We start from the raw sequence: 19,204 nt of genomic DNA on the forward strand, positions 1-19,204 counted from the left end.
TTTATGTCCCCCCTCAGTCTTCTCTTCTCCACACTAAAAAAAACCCAATTTTTTCAATCTTTCCTGGTGGGTCATGTTTTCTAGACCTTTAATAATTTCTGTTGCTGTCCTCTGGACTTTCTCCAATTTGTCCAATCTTTCCCAAAGCATGGTGCCCAGAACGGGACACAGTGCTCTAACTGAGGCCTTATCAGCACTGGTATAAGAACAAACTGGCCCTCGGTAAACGTAGGCTTGAAATTAGACAAAGGTTTCTAACCATCAGAAGAGTGAAGTTCTAAAACAGCCTCCCCAGGGTAGTAATGGCGGGGGGAACCTACCTTGTTTCAAGACTCAGCTTGATAAGTTTATGGAGGGAATGGTCTGATAAGACTGCCTTACGATGACATATGGCCCATCTGTGACTGCTATTAGCAAATATCCTCAACAGGGGAGATGGGTCACTGGATTGGGAGGGCTCTACAGAGAATTCTTTCTGGCTGCTGGGTCTTTCCCACGTGCTCAGGGTCTAACTGATTGCCATATTTGGGGTCAGCCAGTAATTTTCACCCAGGTCAGATTCACAGAGACCTGGGGGTGGGGATGGGTGGTCGCCTTCCTCTAGAGTGGTGAGCACAAGTCAGCTGCCGGTTTGAACTAGAGTAAATGGTGGATTCTCGGTAACTTGAAGGCTTTAAATCATGATTTGAGGATTTCAGTAACTCTGCCAGAGGATATGGGCCTATTACAGGAGTGAGTGGGTGAGGTTCTGTGGCCTGCGATGTGCAGGAGGTCAGACTAGATGATCATGATGATCCCTTCTAGCCTTAAAGTCTATGAGCATATGTTATATGGTTATAAGCAACCAATTAACTTATTGGACTCTAAGACCGTTTACTGAATCATCATTTGTTAACACTAAATAAGCCATTTGCTAGCGTGCCTTAACATGATTTCACAAGAGAAGGAGAGGGTTTTTCTAGCAAGTGGTGCAGGAGACAGAAGCCAGGAGTCCTGACTTTCAATTCTCAGCTTTTTCTCGGACTCACCGTGAGACCTTGGGCAAATCATTTAGTTTCTCAGTGCCTCAGTTTACCCATCTTTTAAATGTGGATTGTATTTGGCAACCTCACCGGGGTCCACAGAGGATTAACATACGTATGATGTGCTCTGAAGTGTGATGTCCTTGCAAAGGATAATTAACATTTTTAGTTTTCCCACAGTGATTCCGTCAACCTTAAGTTATTCACACTGTGAACACCCTCTCATGAGTACCTCTCATTCTGGCCTTCTGCTTAGTGGGAAGTGCTTTGCACCTTCATATGCAATATAAGTCTCATGTGTAACACCTTTCTGTTTGAAGAGACTACAAACACGGAGCATCAGGACCAATGTGGTGTTAGACAGCAAGGGGCCACCATGCTGTTTTCCTTTGGTCACTCACTTCTGGCATGATTTCAATCTTCTCGTAGCGCCGCTTGAACGGGAGACTCAGCACCTCTGCTCTGCGGTAGGACATTGCCGGCGGCTGGCAGTCTATCATCAGGTCTGTGCGATGGGACTGGGTGGGTGGAGGCTGGGTGTACTGCTCTGGACAAACCACATGGAGAGGCTAGAAGAGGAGAGAAGATGGTGGTGAAGATAGACGTCCAACTGTCAATGTGCAGGGCCCTAGAAGGTGTATATAATGCAAGTACTGACACTGCAATTATAAGGTTTGTAACGTGGTTGTACATTAGTAATATACCTTAGTTGTGTTCCAGTAGCACCTAGACGCCCTTAATCAGGATTGGAGTCAGCAGTTCAGGGCTGGGACAGTTGTTATGTGTTTATATAGTGCCTAGCACAGTGGACCCTGACTGGTGTCCTAAGGCAGCATTTGAATGCAAATAAATGTCAATAGTTATGCCAGGTGCTGTACAAACAAAACTGAAGACAGTCCCAAAAACCTTTCACTCGAAATAGGGACAAAATGCCACAGGTGGCTGTAGAATACAAGGGAGTGGAGAGTGGGAAGATAAGGGTGACAGTAGGAGGAATATATGGTTGCATATATTAGCCAGACAGACAATTTGGAGGCTTCATAGATTTTTTTAAAACTAGATATATTAACAGATCACTAATAGGCTGTTTACTACAGGGGTCATGGTAGAGGCGTGGGTCTGATGGACAAGGCAGTGTCTGTGAGAACTGATCAGAGGAGGAGGACATTCCACACCGAAGGGCAACATGGAAGAAGGTGCTGGTGGACGAAGCGAACAGTGGAATCTGCCATCATTCATGGAGTGAAGGGGAAGATCGCCAATCATCTCTTCACATTGCGATGTTGTTCTTTCACAGCTCTTCACACTATCGTGCGTGTTGGATGTGCTGAAGAGGGAGCCAATAGAAGAACCCAACAGGAGGAGGGGTGGGGGTAACATGATTGAAGGGATGAACCAGGAAGAAAATTTTAGCAGCAATGTTTTGAATAGAAAGGGGTGGGGTGGGGTGAGGTGAATGCCGGGAAGACTGAAGAGGAGACTGTGGTAGCCAAGGGGGAGATGTCAGTCTGAACAAGAGCTCTGGCATTCTGGCTGGAGATAAAAAAGGAAGCAGCAGGATTTGGATATGACCTGGATGCGCAGGCCCAGAAAGTGCAGTGTCCGTATCAAAGAGGAAGCTGTGATTATAGGTCTGAGGGACCAGGGGATGGTGGAGTTAACTGAAGTTAATGAAGCTGAGGTATCTCAGCACACCTTGTACTTTTGGGACATAAATACTTAGCACACACATGCAGGGCATATTTAAACAAGCAGGAAAGATTCACCAGGAAAAATGATTGTGTTTATAAACTGCTAAGAGGCTCAATCTTGGAAACGTGCGATGTTTTATGCTACATACCTACTGTTACTTTGCATAGTGAGCAGTTAAATGTTTAAAGTCCACTGTCTGGAGACTGGTGGCCATTTTGTACACATTTCAGTGCAGGCTGTTAGAAGAGGAGGCATATGCTGTGTGCTCTCTTATAGAGACTTGGCAAAACCAGAAAACACAAGGAGTCATTTCTTTAATATAAAGATCATCCACAGTGAAAGTATCCATTGGGTGGATGGGTGTAGGTTTATAAACATAAAGGGAAGGCAAGAGAGATTTCATTACCTGGACTTCTTTGAGTAACTTGGACACCTGAATAAAATTCAGCCTTGTGTCAATGGGGCAGTAAACGCATTTCATAGCCAGAGGCTGATAAGGAGCTAGTGCATCCAAATACGAAAAGTCAGGCTCTGGAAGAGAGGGAAAAAAATGCAGAAGATATTTGATGTCTCAAGAATATTGCCAAAATTCCTCTCCCTATCACCACACCCTAGTCTAGACGGGCTGTCGTTTGGCAATGTTAATTCACTTATGGATTTCTCTTTTTTCTCCCCCAGTTATTTTCAGTTAATTTGATGAAAATTATGCCCACAATTAGTCTTAGCTCAATCAAGCAGCAGAGCAGCACCATTTCATCTGAAAGCATTATTGCCTGCTTTTTCTATAACAAATTTAATCAAGACAAAAACAGCATCTCTTAGTTTTAATCAGATCCTAAAAAAAAAAAAGAGAGAGCACAATTTACCATTTTTCAGTATCACAAACCCACCTGAGTGGCCTGGTTTCTCAGCCTGACAAAAATCCAACACAAACACTTCATATTTGAAGATGATTTTGCATCAGTATCACCTTCAGCAAATACATTTTCACCATTTTCCTCATAATTACTCCTTTTAGTTTAGGCTGGGTGTCAGTATTAGACTCATGGAAGAATAAGGAACTATTCACCACATATTCTACCATAACCTTAGTGGATCTGTAGAGAACTGGATAACTCAGGGCAGCTCGTAATAGGATATTCACCTTTTTTACCTCCATGCTACCAGTGCATTCTAGCACAGGTAGTAGTGGCTGAAAGCTGTTGCCATCAGATGGCTGTTCTGCAGCTTATATGTGATTTTTGGTAGTGACCTCAAACTAGTTTCTAGGGGATCGGTGCTTCCTCATTAAACCCACAATGGCTGGTACTAACTGGCATCCTTGTTGGGCATGTACTTAAAGAGAGCCAGAAACTTTCCCCAAACTTCCATCACACTCCTAGGTCTTGTCTGCGCTAGTAAAATTCGGATCCATAGTTTTCCACCCGGGTAACAATTGCGGAAGTGTAAGTACAGCCCTGACACCGATTCAGAACAGAGTTAGGAGACATGGTGGTAAAAACCCAAACAAACACACCCCCAACTCTTGTGGATTACTTCTTCCACCATTACTTGCACCTGTGGAGAACAATGGGAGGAAATTTTGCAGTGAGGCACAATGCTGGGTTGTGCCCCAATCTCACTGGAGGGAACACTGGTGGAAGGATGTGGAAAAGCTTGCTCCATCACTGCCCTACCCGTGTTTCGAGAATAGGCTGTTCTTCGCAGGGCTGTCAATGACACCCTGACTGAACTAAACTCACTACAAGAAACCATAGCAGACGCAATGCTGCATATCTCAGGAGGCCTCAGGTAGGCTGGGTCAGGGCCAAGCTTTGGCCACCAGCTTTAGGGTCTCCTAATAGCATTGTGAAGCAGCTATATAAATAAGAGAACCTACTCTATTTTTGCAGATGTCAGAATGACTCCATTTTAGTATCTGACGGGACAACTGCTTCTCCTCGCAGGAAGGCTCAGAATGAAACACCCTCTCACTAAGGGCCAGATTCCGATACCCTTGCTCATGTTGGGTAATACCTGACTGCATGAGTAGTTCCATTAATTTCCATGGGACTAACTGTGGAGTAAGGTACTAATCAACGTAAGGACATCAGAACTTGGCCCTAAATGAAGAAGTCCGGAATAGGCGTGAGGTACGGTATTTCCAAAGTGGTATGCTGCTATATGGCAGCATTGCCAGCTATTGGAATCAGGGCTAAAGCAGTTAATGATGGAGTGACTACCCAGATAACACTGAATATGGTACAAAAACCCACAGCCAGTCACTCAGGAGGGCTCATGCTTTGCTTCCAAATAGCCTCTGCTGGCTTTCATTAGTGACAAAATGTAGTGTCTGTTTAATATGGGAACTATGTCCTGCCTTTTCAACTGGGATGTATGTGACCATCTACAGAGCCTCCCATCTCCTCTCCCTATTTTGATCTTGTCCCAAGACCTTACCCTTTTATCTACGTGTTTGATATTGCCACCCATCACCATAGTATCAGGGCACCTTCCACAGAAAAAAACAGAGTCTCTAGAACTTTTACCAATACAGGGAAAGAACTCTGCTTGGGGCAGGGTTGGTGGAAAGGCTCTCTCACAGAGGAAGGCTTTGCAACATTTCTTAACGATGGTCAAACTCTAATCACCTCTGGAAGATTGTTCTCTTCAGAGGATGTTTCCTTCCCAGCTCTCATGTGCTTTGTCCTGGGCTTTGGGATCTGCATTGTCACAGAGGAATGCACCCGTCTCGGTAGTTCATAGATCACGATCAGCCTTTGCCACAGCTGGGGCTTGATCCATTAATTGCTTTGAAAATTAGGACCAAGGCCTTAAACTAGCATCGGAAGCTGACTGTGGGAATGTGGAAGGACTTGAGCACAGGTTTGCTCTCAGTGCCTGAGCCAGGGAGACAACAGGCTGCCCCGTTCTGGACAAGCTGGAACCTGTGTATCATCTTCACATTCAGCTTCAGATACAGTCAGCTAAAGTAATCCAGACTGGAGGTGACAACTCATAGATCACTGTGGCTAGGTCCCCGGCCACAAGGTAGGAATGAGGTTTCCTAGCAAGCTGGAGGTAAAGGGAGGCATTTTGGAAACTGAGTCTACCTGGTCAGCCCAGAGTAGCAAGAAGTCTGAGAGGACCCTCAGGTTTTGTACCACTTTGATGAATAAGGGCTGTATGCTTTTGATGGAAGTTGAAGACAAAGTCTTGGCCAGCTCATCAAAGCATTTCCCTTTTTCAATCAGCATTGCTTCTGTCTTGGCAGGGTTCAGCTTGAGCCAACTGCTCTTCATCCAAGAGCTGATCTCTTGAAGGCATTTTACTGCAGTACATATGAAGATCTTGCTTACAAAAGGCAAGGACTGGCTATGCAGGGCTAACGGGAATGAAATGCAGTATAAATAATTTGTCACTGATGTCAGTCCTGAGAGCCTCACTTGAACAAGCTCCTACTGAAGTCATCAAACCGGGGAATGAGGGAGGCCCTGGGAATCTGGTCCAACAAGAACTTATGACTTACCTGTAAATATAACAGTGTTAAGGCTAGATTTTCCCCACAGTTCCATAAAGTGCACCACATCCCCAAACCTGAGGGAGGGATGTCCAGTGAACACAACACATGGCTGTTTGAAATCGTTGCTGAAGTCTCCATGGATACTGGGATAGTGCTTCAGTTTGTTTGTCTGAATGAGCTGAAATAAAATAATAATGAGACTTTACTAACTTTTTGCACATCTATGCTCGGCTATTATTATATTATTGTGTGTTTGTGCATATACATAGACACAAACACACACACATGAATACGCACCCCCACCCCAATATATGGCTGGTTATTTATAATATATTACCCGGCTCACTCCCATATATTCCATAGGACTTGAGCTCATTGAGTCAGTGCTGCAGTAAACGTTCTGAGGGAGGTGTGTCTGGAGAGCCAAGCACAGGACTGGAGCTGGGAACTTCAGAGTGATGCTCCTGACCTCCTGTCATACTATTCTGAGGTGTGGCTCTGCAGAGGTTCCACGTGAAGTGCTTCTCAATGATTTCCAGAGTAAAGTGACCTCAGTTTACTGGTAAAAAGCTGCTCTTTCTAGCTGCTGTCCCACCGAACACACTACGGGGTCCGAGAGTTAACGTGGGTTCTTTGCATGTTAAGTTAATGCTGAGAGATTCTGCCCTCAGCGACATCTGTCACTACTGGATTCAGATGTAACAGTTTTAAATCACAGGAAACTCTTTTGATGAGCTACAAGAAGGAACAGACTCCAGCTTGCCCTCTCTTAGATAGGTTGGCTCTGCCAGACTAAAAGAAATGCAGTAAAAATTCCTTTTTCCCCTAAGAAGAAAAGGAAGGTCAGCCAACTATGACTGAATATACACAGGGAACAGATCTCCTTAGTAAGAAGGTGCAAAGTTTATGAAGGCACTTTTCAGAGTAGAGCTTTGCTTTATTTCCACTGCCTCTGGTTTCTCCATCTGTAAAATGAGGATCCAAATTGCCCAGAGTGTTGGGAGGAGACTGGATTTAATAAATAAATGCATCCTCTGGACACAATCTGATTAGATTCTCTCCATACTCATATGCCCCATCACCAGTCAGTATATAAAAGAGCGGGGGCTCTTAATTTAAAACCCCCTGAACACACAGTGCTGTCTGCTGCCAAGTGTAGCAGTCATTCAGGTGGTAGGAATTTGCAACACAGCACAATTTCCAAAAGAATCTGTGTTATCCTACAGAAATCCTGTACAATCCTGCTTGTGAGTGAATGGCAACTTGCATACCATGACTTATAGCCGAAGACCTTCATTCTGGACACCGGTCTTCATTGTATTACATTTGATTTTAGAAGAGAAACCAAGAGGAAGAGTGTGTTAAAATAAGCATCTCATGGTCTTTCACTGCTGTAACTCTTGCCTTTCCAGAGCTCAGCTCCCTTTTATTTATCTGTCATCTCTCGCCGTGTTATGTTTAACTCAGACTCTAAGCTTCTTGGGGCAGCACTGATCACATTTTTGTACTGCTAAGCAACATGAATGCCCATGCTGTCGATCATCAACACTTATGGGGTACACAATATCTGAAGAAGAAATAAAAACCATCATCCACCTACAAGTTCTGGACATTGTTACTCAGGTTCAGCAGCAATGAACACTGCAACCGGTCAAGAAACCTGTAGTCAGTGAAGTACTGACGCAACACAGAAACTTGCCCTCAGTTCCAGGTTAGGAAAGAAGCCCGGCTACACATTGCACAAATAAGTACCTTCTCCTCTTCTCTCACTTCCCACCGTCCCCCCTTTTCAGCTTCTTCTAAAAGGGCTTTCTGGCACAATTTTGTCTTTGATTTGTTTGGCCGTTGGTTTGCCTGCCTGCTGCCGCACAAGCAATGTAACACTACACTGCAGCACAGAAATGGATCACAAGCAGGGTTTGACTGGCAGCACTATCTTTGGGGTCTGATGTACAGGATGACACTTCAAGCAGGTCCAGTCCATCAGATTTGCCACTTGGGCTCTTGGATCATAGAGAATTAACCACGTCATCATAGAGAAAGGGCTTATGACTTTCTCCACGTCTTTGCAATATGCAAGTCTGAGGCACCCCACCTCCTGCAACTTGACAATAATATCAAATTCCAATTCAGCTTTTAAATGGAAAATTTAAATAATGCACCCAATGACTGCTGTGCCAGTTAATATGCACTCAGTCTTGCAAACACTCCTACAATTAAGCTGGTAAAGATTTCTGATTGAAGCATCTGGAGTGCAATATTTGGAATCTGAATGTTGCCTCCAGTAATAAGAGCTGGCTGCAGAGAGGCTTAGCAGACAATATGCAAAACAAGTTTTATCCTGTAAATGATCGGAATCTAATAGGGAAACAGTTCCAAAAGCTAACTGCGGCACATGTCAGAGCTATGTCAAAATCCTAAACCTGAAGTTGTAAATCTTGTTTCAGTGGAGTACGTGTGGAATTTCTACTCTGGAAACCAAAGTGGATTTGTGATGTGCCACAGAGCCAGGGAAAGGCTCCAGGAAAATTGCAGTAATTACTGACATTCCTATGACTGGCATTTATAGAATACCTTTCTTCCAAAGATCCCAGATCACTCCACTAGTACACAGCTCCACAATCTCCCAGTCTACTATAACATTTACACACAGCACTCAAAGCTTTGCTATGCACTGGGGGAACCATTAAGTCAGAAGATTATCAAAGACCTGGCTTATTTTATCTGCATATGTTTAGTTGCATACACATGTGATGTACTGTCAAATGTATCTCTATAAATGTACGCAAATTCTAGATTGTTTAAGATTATGTGATCATTTAATTTGTTGTGCGACTCTGGCCATCTCACCTGTACTCTGCTCACTAATCCACCTTCCAAGCCCCTGAGCACCTTCAAAGCAGCTTCTTGTGCTTATCATGAGGGCCATAGATTCTTTAAGTGATCACAAATGTCTTGGGTCTTGGTTTTATATCTCCAGCAGCACTGTATCCTCCAGCACAGTACCTAAGAACAGCCATACTGGATCAGATCAAAGGTCCATCCAGCCCAGTGTCCGGTCTTCTGACAGTGGCTAATGCCAGGTGCCCTTCAGGGAACGAACAGAATGGGTAATCATCAAGTATGGGGGCATTCATTCAGGACTGATTCAAGAGGCTGCCACTTACTGAATCCCCACCACTGTTCCTTGCAGCATGGTGTGCTTCATGGAGGTCCCAACAAGATATTGACCAGGCCTCCTCCAAGTTGTGATATCTGATGAAACCATGGCCTGAGGTAGTATGACTGCAGGCCATACATAAAAACATTAGAGACCTCGCACACATGAGAAACACCTGGTTGCTTGATAATCTCTGGAATGATCCATTCGAATTATTTAACCAGGAAAAAAAAAAAAAAAAAGAGGGCGGGGGGAGAAAATTAAATCTGTAAAATGGGCCTAACAACAAATACTTACTTCTCTGCCTCACCAGGGTATTAGGGGGATTTAATTGGTGAATATTTGTAAATGTCTTTGAGATCTGAAGAGAAAATGGGCTACATGAAAACATTTGAAAACGTCTAAGATGAGAGAACAGTCTGCAGTGCACTTCTAGCCATGTTTGTCCCAGGACAGAGAGACCAGGTAGATGAGGCAATGTCTTTTATTGGCCCAACTTCAGCTGGTGAAAGAGACCAGCTTTTTCACTTACACGGAAGAGTGCCTGTAATCTTGAAGGTTTGTCTCTTTCTCCAGCAAAAGTTGGTCTAATAAAAAGACATTACCTGACCCACCTTGTCTCTTTAATATAGAGAAGTATAACAATGATCAGCAAACCATGTTAAAAACGGCACTGTCTGCAACAAGCCAGGGTCAGCAGCGTTGGCTGGTGCTTATCCAATCTGTATCTCCAGAATTGCGTCTTGAAGCTTTAGCTTTCAGCAGCATGAAACATTTAGGACCTCTCTTTCTGTGGAAAGATTCTTTATTGACTGAAAGCTTAAGAGATAAGAGACAGTAAAATGTATTGAATCTAAACTATGATGTTTTTTTTGTTGTGGGTTTTTTTTTAAAAAAAAAATCCCAAATGGCTAAGCTTCCCTTTAAAGTAGTAGACATGATTTATGGGGTCAGTAACTGCAACTATTAACTGGATAAATCTATGTAACCATTGTGTACCCTTTGTTCAGCAAAGCCAAAATTTATAGCCGTTTATTTTGTGTGCGTTCTGCATCCAAAAATTCTGATAGCTATGCCTCTATTTTATCAAGGAGGGAGGGAGTGATGCATGTGTTACTTCATCTTCCTTGTCCCCTCTATAGGCCACCTCTAACAGAGGCCTTTTGCTGTAGAATCGACCGTTCCTCCTGTGTCACTTAATTCCTGGTATTTATTGTTTTGAGTATGATGCGCTGGAGCCAGGATATGAAGGAAGGAAACAAAGATCAAGCTGAAGAATGCTAGTTTTTCCGTAGCAAATGATCCAAATTACTTCCACCCTAGCTACTTGCAGTCAAAAAACAATAGCCTATTTTCTAGCCATTTCTCCTTGGCAGTGAATTAAGCTAGTTTGGAGCACGGCACTCTTATTTCAGAATAAGAGCATCCATACATGAAGCTAAAGCAAGAATGGTTAAACTGCTCTAAACTCACACCCTACCTTATCCCAGATTAATTTTCATGTGTAGTCAAGCCCTTAGTCACAGTTGAAAATTGTGTTTCTGGACTAGAGTCAAAGCAGCGTCCTGGAGGTAAAAGACTCCATCCATCTCTCTTTACTAATCCCCTAAACTCAAAACGTTTGTTACATTTTGTTTTTAACTTGGTAGAGGCTTCTAAAGTTGCCTCAGTACAAGCTCTTAGCCCTTCCAGTCACAAAAACTGCTTGTGAAAACAAAACTGGTACAGCTGTATGAACAGAGGCGAGAACTGTCCAGATATTGGTCATCCCTTTTTGAATGTTTTCCCATCATATTGCCCTTCCCATACCTCTGTTCTTCCTCCTGACAAATTACTGGCAGATACTAACTTCCTTGCAGCAGAGACTTGGGGCTTGTCTACACTACCGTGTGGGATAGATCTAAGATATGCAACTTCAGCTATGTGAATAGCATAGCTGAAGTCAACATACTTAGATCTACTTCCAGCGGTGTCTTCACTGAGGTACATCGACAGTTGATGCTCTCCCGTCAACTCCGCTTGCATTCCTTGTTCTGGTGGAGTACCAGAATCGATGGGAGAGCGTTCAGCGGTCAATTTATTGCGTCTATGCTAGATCTGATAAATAGAGCCGCGCTGGATCGATCGCTGCCTGCCGACCTGGTGGGTAGTGTAGACAAGCCCTTGCAGACCCAGCCATTATGGAGAAGCTCACTTAAAAACCTTCCCATTTAACTGCTGCTCCAGTAAAGGAAAACAGCAGATTTTCAAAGCTGCTCAAGGCATTTGAACATCCAGTTTCCATTAATTTTATTACTAGGTCACTTTGAAAATCTTAGCCTATGTTTCTTGCTTGCAATAGTGGAAGAGTGGGATTCTCTGTACAATCAATTCAGTGACATTAGGAAACAGATCACTTTCCAGGAGAACAACAAATTCTATGTAATGATCAAGGGGAGGAGACATGCTAAATATCTACAATTACATGAAAGACATAAACAACAAGGAGGGAGAGGAAGTGTTTAGGGTGCTCTGAGGGGTAGAATTCCATGTCCATTTTATGTCATCCCATCTCACAAAGGATACAGCAGAAATAAGGGGGTTCAGAGACCAGTGATGAGAGTTAGAGGCTTGGAGAGAGTGAGCAGATTGGAAAGGCTTAGTTTACAGAGGAGACAGAAGAGGGGATAGGGCCAAGGTGTATGAATGGTAGAGAAGGTAAGTCAGGTACTTCTATTTACCTTCTCATATAATAAGAGTAATGGGACAGTCAAGCAATGAAATGTTAAAGGCAACACATTGGCAACTGATAAAAGGAAATAAACACTTTTCACACTATGCATAAACCACCTGGGTAACTCATTGCCCCCAAGGTATTGCCCCAAAGACAGAAGCTTAGGATGACAAAAACCAAAAAAAGAACTAGACATTTATCTGGGTAATGAGAACTTCCGGTTTCAGGAGCAGACTGGACTCTGCTGCCTATACTGTATTTGTTTGTGGATAGAGGGCATCAGTTTCCAGGACTGCCCTCTCCCACTGGCAAACAGCACCAAGCACATTGCTGCTGCTCATCTAAATAACTAACGTGTATTTGAGTAATTTCTCTTACTCTATTCTCCCAAAGATGCTCTGAGCTCATCAACTGATCTCTGTTCAAATGCGATAAACCTACCATTGAAAAAAGCACCACACAATTATTCTATCAGCATCCTATCTAAATGCTGTTTCCATACAAGTGATAATTTAATTCCTGTTTCTGATACTCATTAACAATGCCCTTGAAGTTCCCTTTGAACAGTCCCCTTCCTGTGAAATGATTGATTCATGGATTTAAAAAGAAATTGTGTATCCACATACACACACACAGAGGAAGGATGGTTTAGCGGTTAGGACTCTAACCTAGAACTTGAGAGAACTGGGTTCAAGTCCTTGCTCCATCACAGGTACTGCCTGTATGACCTTGGGCAAGTCAGTTAGCCTCTGTGCCGCTGATCCCCCTCTGTACAGTGGGAACATTAGTACTTCCCTACCTCACAGAGGCCATATAAATGCCTTGCACAGATATTCACACACTGCCTCAATTACCAGATTTTTTCAGTCTAGCGAATACCACCAAAATCAAACCAGATGCACCTCCACCCCTTTTACACAGCATGGTAATATTAAACCAGCAGTGGACATAGGAGCACAATCAGAAGGATTGGGTTGCAGATCAGGGAACCAATCAGGGTAGTAGCGGATAATAGCATTTGGATAGCTTTCAGGGAGGCAAAGAGTAAACAAATGCACAGTGGAGAGCCCTGGAGCCTGCACACGGATGTGGAAGTGCTTTGGGGGGGTGGGTTGTAGGCGTTTACTGTTTTTTTTTTTTTAATAAAGTTGGATCCATGTATTTTATAAAATAAAAGAAAGCAAACTTGGGGGCTATAAATCTGATCTGTGTGTTCTCCTGAAGTGCACCTCACTCCAGTAATTTATGACCTTACCAGAAGCCCTAGATCAGCAGTTTTCAAACTTTTTGAGCTCAGCTGAGCTCCCCCCACTTTTGAGTTACAATTTTTGGTTACCCCACCTCCCAACCCAGATAAAATGAGGCGAGTCGGGGGTGGAGATGGTGTGTGGCTGGCCCAAGCTGCCTGGCATTGCTGCTCACTCCCATGAACGGGGGCACACCTCACAGTTTGAAAACCTCTGCCCTAGATGAAATGGCAGACTCATCATGCACTTTTTTCAATGTGCCTGAGCACTTGTCACCACTGTAAAACCTGTATTTGCAAAGTGGTTAGTAAACGACAGGAATTAGCAATGAAGAGACCCATTAGATCCTTGATTCCAACACCAGGGGCCAGCAGAAGACAGTTCAAATCCCCAGGGCACGCACCAGTTGCAGCTACAAACCCCTCATTTGTGTTCGAGGACATTACCGTGGGATCAGCAGTACTCACTATATTATTTGTCCTTATTCATTACTTGTATTACCATAGTGCCTAGAAGCCCTAGTCAGGGACCAGGATCCCAGAGTGGTAGGCACCGTACAAACACAGAACAAAACAATGGCCTGTCTATACCCGTAACAGTCCCAGTCAGGTCATTCCCACAATGCATACCGTTTACCATCAGAAGCCTGATCCAAAGCCCACTGTAGTAAATCTTTCTATTGACTTCACTGGATTGTATCAGGGGTATAAATTATTCCCACCTCCATAATCAGACTGTGTCGAAGTGAATTACCCGAGTTTTTACAAGATAGTGCTACAGCATCCTTATACGCTGTGGTGTTCATATAACAGTTTGGAATTAAATTGTTGCTGTTTATAGTAATTCCTGGAATAAAGACACTGTTTTAGCTGTAACATATCCTCACCACTGTCCCCAGGGTGATTTTACTGCTTCTTTTGTGGGTGAGGGGAAAAAGGTATTTTATATTAAAAGCCAGTGAAACTGACAGTCTAGGCTGCAGGCAAAGAATTTTTAGCTCAGATCCATGGTTCATATGGGTTTTGAGAGGTCTTAGACCACAGGAACTTTCTTACTGGGATAGATCAATCTCTCATCTTAACACTGGAAATATTCTAACTGTAACTCACAATTTTCAGAGATCAGAGTAATTAACTTAATCTACACACGGAGCTGACAAATTTGTTAACAGCAGTAAAGTAGTTTGGGGGTATCTGATTATCAACAGGCTACCCAAGAAATTAAAGACACTCCACTAAAATCAGAGGATGCAGTTAACACAGCATAAACATACACCCACCCATCATGACAGACTTAATTAATCCACCCTTTGATGGTGGATGTTTTTTCACCAAGCAGTTTATTGTGTGTTGTGGAAAAAAGTTGTGAAGCCTTAAAACCTTTGGTAGGCGGTAGCATACGGAGAAACAGAAGGCACTTCAGAGACATTCTATGGACCAACAAGGACACTTTGGAAAGCAGAGAGATGCAGGGTAAATTAGGAAGTATGGCTGGAGTGTCTTGCACTCTGAGAGTAGGCTTTGGAACTTAATTTACTAGGGTAAGTTTTTAAGAACAGTGTGTGGGTGTTAGCTATGGAAGTTTCCATTATTCTTGATTCCCTGCATACCCTGCTTGAAATATAGTCCAGCACCTGGAAAGAGTGAACGCTAGGGACCAGATCCTACTCCTATTCAATGGGAACGTTGTGACTATTAAGCCTACAAAGTGTAGCCCTATTGCAAACTCATATAAAAAGTATATAAAAGTTCATAAGATGATACAATAACCAAGAAAAACAGGTCAAGTTGTTTACAACACAATGTTGTAACAAGTGCAAGAGAACCAGACAAAGAAGTCAGATTAGTTTAAATCAAGACGGCCACGCTGATAAAATCCAAGGACTGCTGAAATTAAGCTTGGTAAAAACAAACAAACAAACCAGAAGATGTGGAATCACAAGTTAATAGACCAAAATTGGTGTGACAGCTATGAGGCCTAATTGCTGGACAAAATAATGAGGGCAATGAACTAGGATGCCCACTTTTCCCCCTTTTGGGTTTCTTAAAGAGAGACTTTGGAAAAGACTTGTTCAGATCAGTTCTCCCACTCATCTCCCAACCCACCTTGCATCTCAGCCCATCCCCCTGAACTGCCACTCATTTCGACTCATCTAAAGGACTTTCTTCCTGAGAGAAAGGCTGGCTGGCTGGCCTTAAGCTTGTTCAAGGAATTTTGTTGTCACCTGTGAGTGCTGAAAGACATCACGTTATCATGACATCCAATCCTTAGCCCATCAGTGGGGATTTGCAAATGCCAGCATTGCAGAGGCATATAAGGTCCTGCTTCATTTTTCCTGCCCTTGTTGTGTTATTTTCTGCCCCCCTTTGATTCCTTTTAGCCTCTCTCTCACTCTCTTGGCTTTTCATCAAATCCTGAAATCAACTAAACTGTATTCATCCGAGCCTGCCCTATTTAAGAAGAAAAGATCCAATCCAACGACTCCCAAACCAGATCATAAGCCAGGATCCAAACAGCAGGTGTCGTTGCCGACTTGCCAGCCAAAAGCATTCACTCATAGCTAAACAGCAGTCCAGCGTTTCAAAATCCATCAACAAAAGCCATATTTCATCCATCTTTTCTACTGTCTCTTCTCCATCTTGTGTTTGTTAAGAACAGGATAAGTAAATGCCTGCTACACATCAGGACTGAGTAAAATTAATCCTTTCTTCAACAAAGAAAGGTTGTTCTGAAAATAAGACTGATATTTTGCCTCCAAAAGGAGAAAGTCACAATCATGATTAAAGCCTACATTTATTTTGCATAATCACTCAATCACAGCTTCAATATAAAGGTCTACTTTAATTTCTTGTTCCTTCTTGTGTTTAATCAATAAACTTTTAATTTGAATAAATGTTTTTGTGCATTTGCCAAGTAACCAAGTAAAACCAAGGCCCCTTTTTAAAATAACTCCAAACCTACCTAATATCGGACAGTGAAAGAGTTTCTAAACACCTTTAAGATCAATATCCATATCACAGGAACCTACAAGGCCTTAAAGCAAGATATACAGGTGGTGGACAGTGGAGATTTCCAATCCATTACCAAGGATGGGTCACTGGTCAAACCCCTCATTAGAGCAAAAGACTGTGGTGTTGGTCAAGGCGTTTAATCTGAGGCCTCCACCTGTGTGACTGCAGCTATGCACATTCAAGCATTTACACATGTTTTTGAGCACAAGTGATGGACTTTATACACAAAAGCCAGCCTACAAAATATGCATGCGCAAAATGGCTCAATTTCTGATATAAGATAGATAGAGGCTCTTCTGAAAATTTAGCCTTTTTCTCTCAGAAAGCCACCTCTACCTGCACTCACCAATCCTCACCCCTGTGCCTCCCGTTCACTCTAATTGGAGTTGTAGTGGTTCCCATCAATACATGGATTCTCTATAGAAGTCTCTTTGAAGGCAGAAGTTCACATCTATTTAAGTGCCACATCTATTTAAGTTTTGCTCCCGAGATGCACATCTTGATTCTGCAAGGATCCTAAAGGGCCAGCAGTCAAGCAACCTTACTTGCTTCAGCACCAAGCTCACCCAGGACACTTCTTTGCAAATACCAGACAACACTCAGCACTTATGATTTAAGCTCCTTGTATACTGATAAGGCATCTTGAAATAGAGGATTAATAGTTTCTTAACACTAGACAACATGAGTGCCCATCAATTAGGAAGGTTGCTTCATCCCCAACAGCAAGGTTTCATCTCCATGCACTTTGAGATTAGTGGCTTGGTTTGAACAAAGAGCATATTTCTACTCAGAGTTCCATAAGGGCAAACAAACGTGTTGATATCAGACCCCTTTCCACGAAGGCAGATAAAATGGATGAGTGCATAATGGTACATTCTGACATCTTCCTCCCCAAAACCTATTTTTATAAATAATGGAACGAAAGCCAAATTGCATGACCCAAGGTAAAAAGGACTATTTCACAGATCCAAAAGAATTAGTCACAGAAAGAGAATGGGCTCATGGAGCTCTGGCTTTTAGGAAGCCACCTAATCTTGGCACTGATCACACATGGTGCCTCCGTAGTTGCTTACCTCAGCATGAGGAAAGGGGGGTTCCGGGAGATAAACCTTTGTCTGTTTATTATGACACAGCCTTTAAAAGGAGGGGAAAAAACGTGGATTAGAGACGTGCAGGAAAACATACTGCAGTATCTGCTGCCATCTACCGTTAAGATTTTCTGGACAGTCATCCCACTTCCATGACCTGAAGCAGCACAAAGCCTCGCACTTTAACAGGGGGCACTGGAAGATGCCTGGGAGGTGGGTATTATGATCTAAAGAAGGTGTACATCAGTACAGGGCTGAAATTGCTTTAGAACCATTTTATAATAACTAGAGTCCTCTTGCCTGTGAAAATGGATATGTTATTCAGCATTCACTGACATCTTACATACAGTAGGACCTCACCGATTCTCATTCAATATCCTGCAAACCCCAATAACCCTCACAAAAAACCCAAAGGTTTCAACTGTCTTCTCAAAGATTTCACCCCTTCCATTTGCCGTAAACTAGTCCCCCTGTATACATTTCATTATTGTGGGTATAAGGCTATCAAACTGCCTCTCTCAGCCGTCTAGGATGTTCACTGTCATTGGCTATTTTGCGTCAAGGGTTCCTTTCCCAAAGTAGATATTAAAAGCTATTGCCTGACTTCAGCAAGATCATTTGATTCATTCTGTCTTGGGAGGTGGAATAAAAGAGCAGATATGGCAGCGGTCTAGGTGATGATGGTGGACAAAGCCCTTGGTCTAGCAGACTATTGTGGGATTGTCAGACAGGAATTCCTCAGTTCTAACTCCAACTCTATCTGTGGTTTTAGAGACGTCACAACCTCTGCCATGGTTTTCTGTGAACAAGGTATATTTTACCTATTAAGGATGTCTGAGGATTAGTAGTGTTTCTACTGACTTTTGAAGATAAATTACCGTATAAGTAGGATTAAAGTATGTTTTAATCTTGTCTTGAATAATAAATATTCTAGAATTTCAGTAAACTATTAAGTGTCTGACTTCTGCAAACTATATGTAATTGACAAAAGAAGATTTCCACTTGCATGCTACGCTTTGTGCTGCCATACCACTGTACGCGTTAAAAAAAGTTTTTTTTACTAACCAGTCTTGCAATTTTATAGCACCTATGTATATAGGAATCACTTAATTCACTAGTAAAGTACAGCCACTAGTCAAATAAAATACAGCAGCTGTTTAACTGCAGTACTATTCAAACTATGTATATAGGAATCACTTAATTCACTATTAAAGTACAGCCACTAGTCAAATAAAATACAGCAGCTGTTTAACTGCAGCACTATTCAATGGGCATAAATTTAGAATACCTACGCTGAAATTTGGTTAGGGCCCAAAAGCTAGATTCCCCTACTCTTGCTTAAAGTAGCATGGCCTCTTAATCCATCAGATTTTATCCTTTCCTTATCCAAATACTTCCAGAAGAATTCACTCAGCTCAATTTCTCCCAGTGCACCTTGTTTTTCTGTCTTCCAGATTGGAAGATCTCTGAGGCATGGATTAGCTTATTTGTGTCGTACAGGATCTTATTATTGCTTAACAAATACATAATAATCACAAGTGGTCAGGCCCTCAGTTCTATGACTCATCCGAATTAGGAATATAAAGAAACCTCACCAGTTTGCGTAGTTGGATTGCTGTATGCTCCTTGGAGCATTGAGTGAGACTCACAATGGGCAAGAAAAAGGCATCTGAAAGTCACTCTGAGGAAGTGCATCATTTACTCATTGGCTCTGAGTGCCAATGTCAAACATATCGATGTTTTTTAAACAGATTTAACATACAGACTAC

General features: G+C 42.7%; 1 protein-coding gene across 3 annotated transcripts in view; it reads right to left on the minus strand.

Annotated features, from left to right (window-relative positions):
* Positions 1 to 19,204, minus strand: part of INTS9 (integrator complex subunit 9) — an 83,981-nt gene that overhangs the window by 17,616 nt on the left and 47,161 nt on the right. For all 3 annotated transcript variants that reach the window (XM_077812351.1, XM_077812349.1, XM_077812352.1), the window contains 4 exons: positions 17,421 to 17,481; positions 6,223 to 6,394; positions 3,121 to 3,245; positions 1,424 to 1,591 (listed from right to left, as the gene is read on the minus strand). In XM_077812351.1, the coding sequence (XP_077668477.1) occupies positions 1,424 to 1,591; positions 3,121 to 3,245; positions 6,223 to 6,394; positions 17,421 to 17,481 (526 nt within the window). The remainder of the gene's footprint in view (positions 1 to 1,423; positions 1,592 to 3,120; positions 3,246 to 6,222; positions 6,395 to 17,420; positions 17,482 to 19,204) is intronic.

Source organism: Eretmochelys imbricata, chromosome 3 (genome assembly GCF_965152235.1).
Source record: "Eretmochelys imbricata isolate rEreImb1 chromosome 3, rEreImb1.hap1, whole genome shotgun sequence".
NCBI classification, from domain to species: Eukaryota; Metazoa; Chordata; order Testudines; family Cheloniidae; genus Eretmochelys; species Eretmochelys imbricata.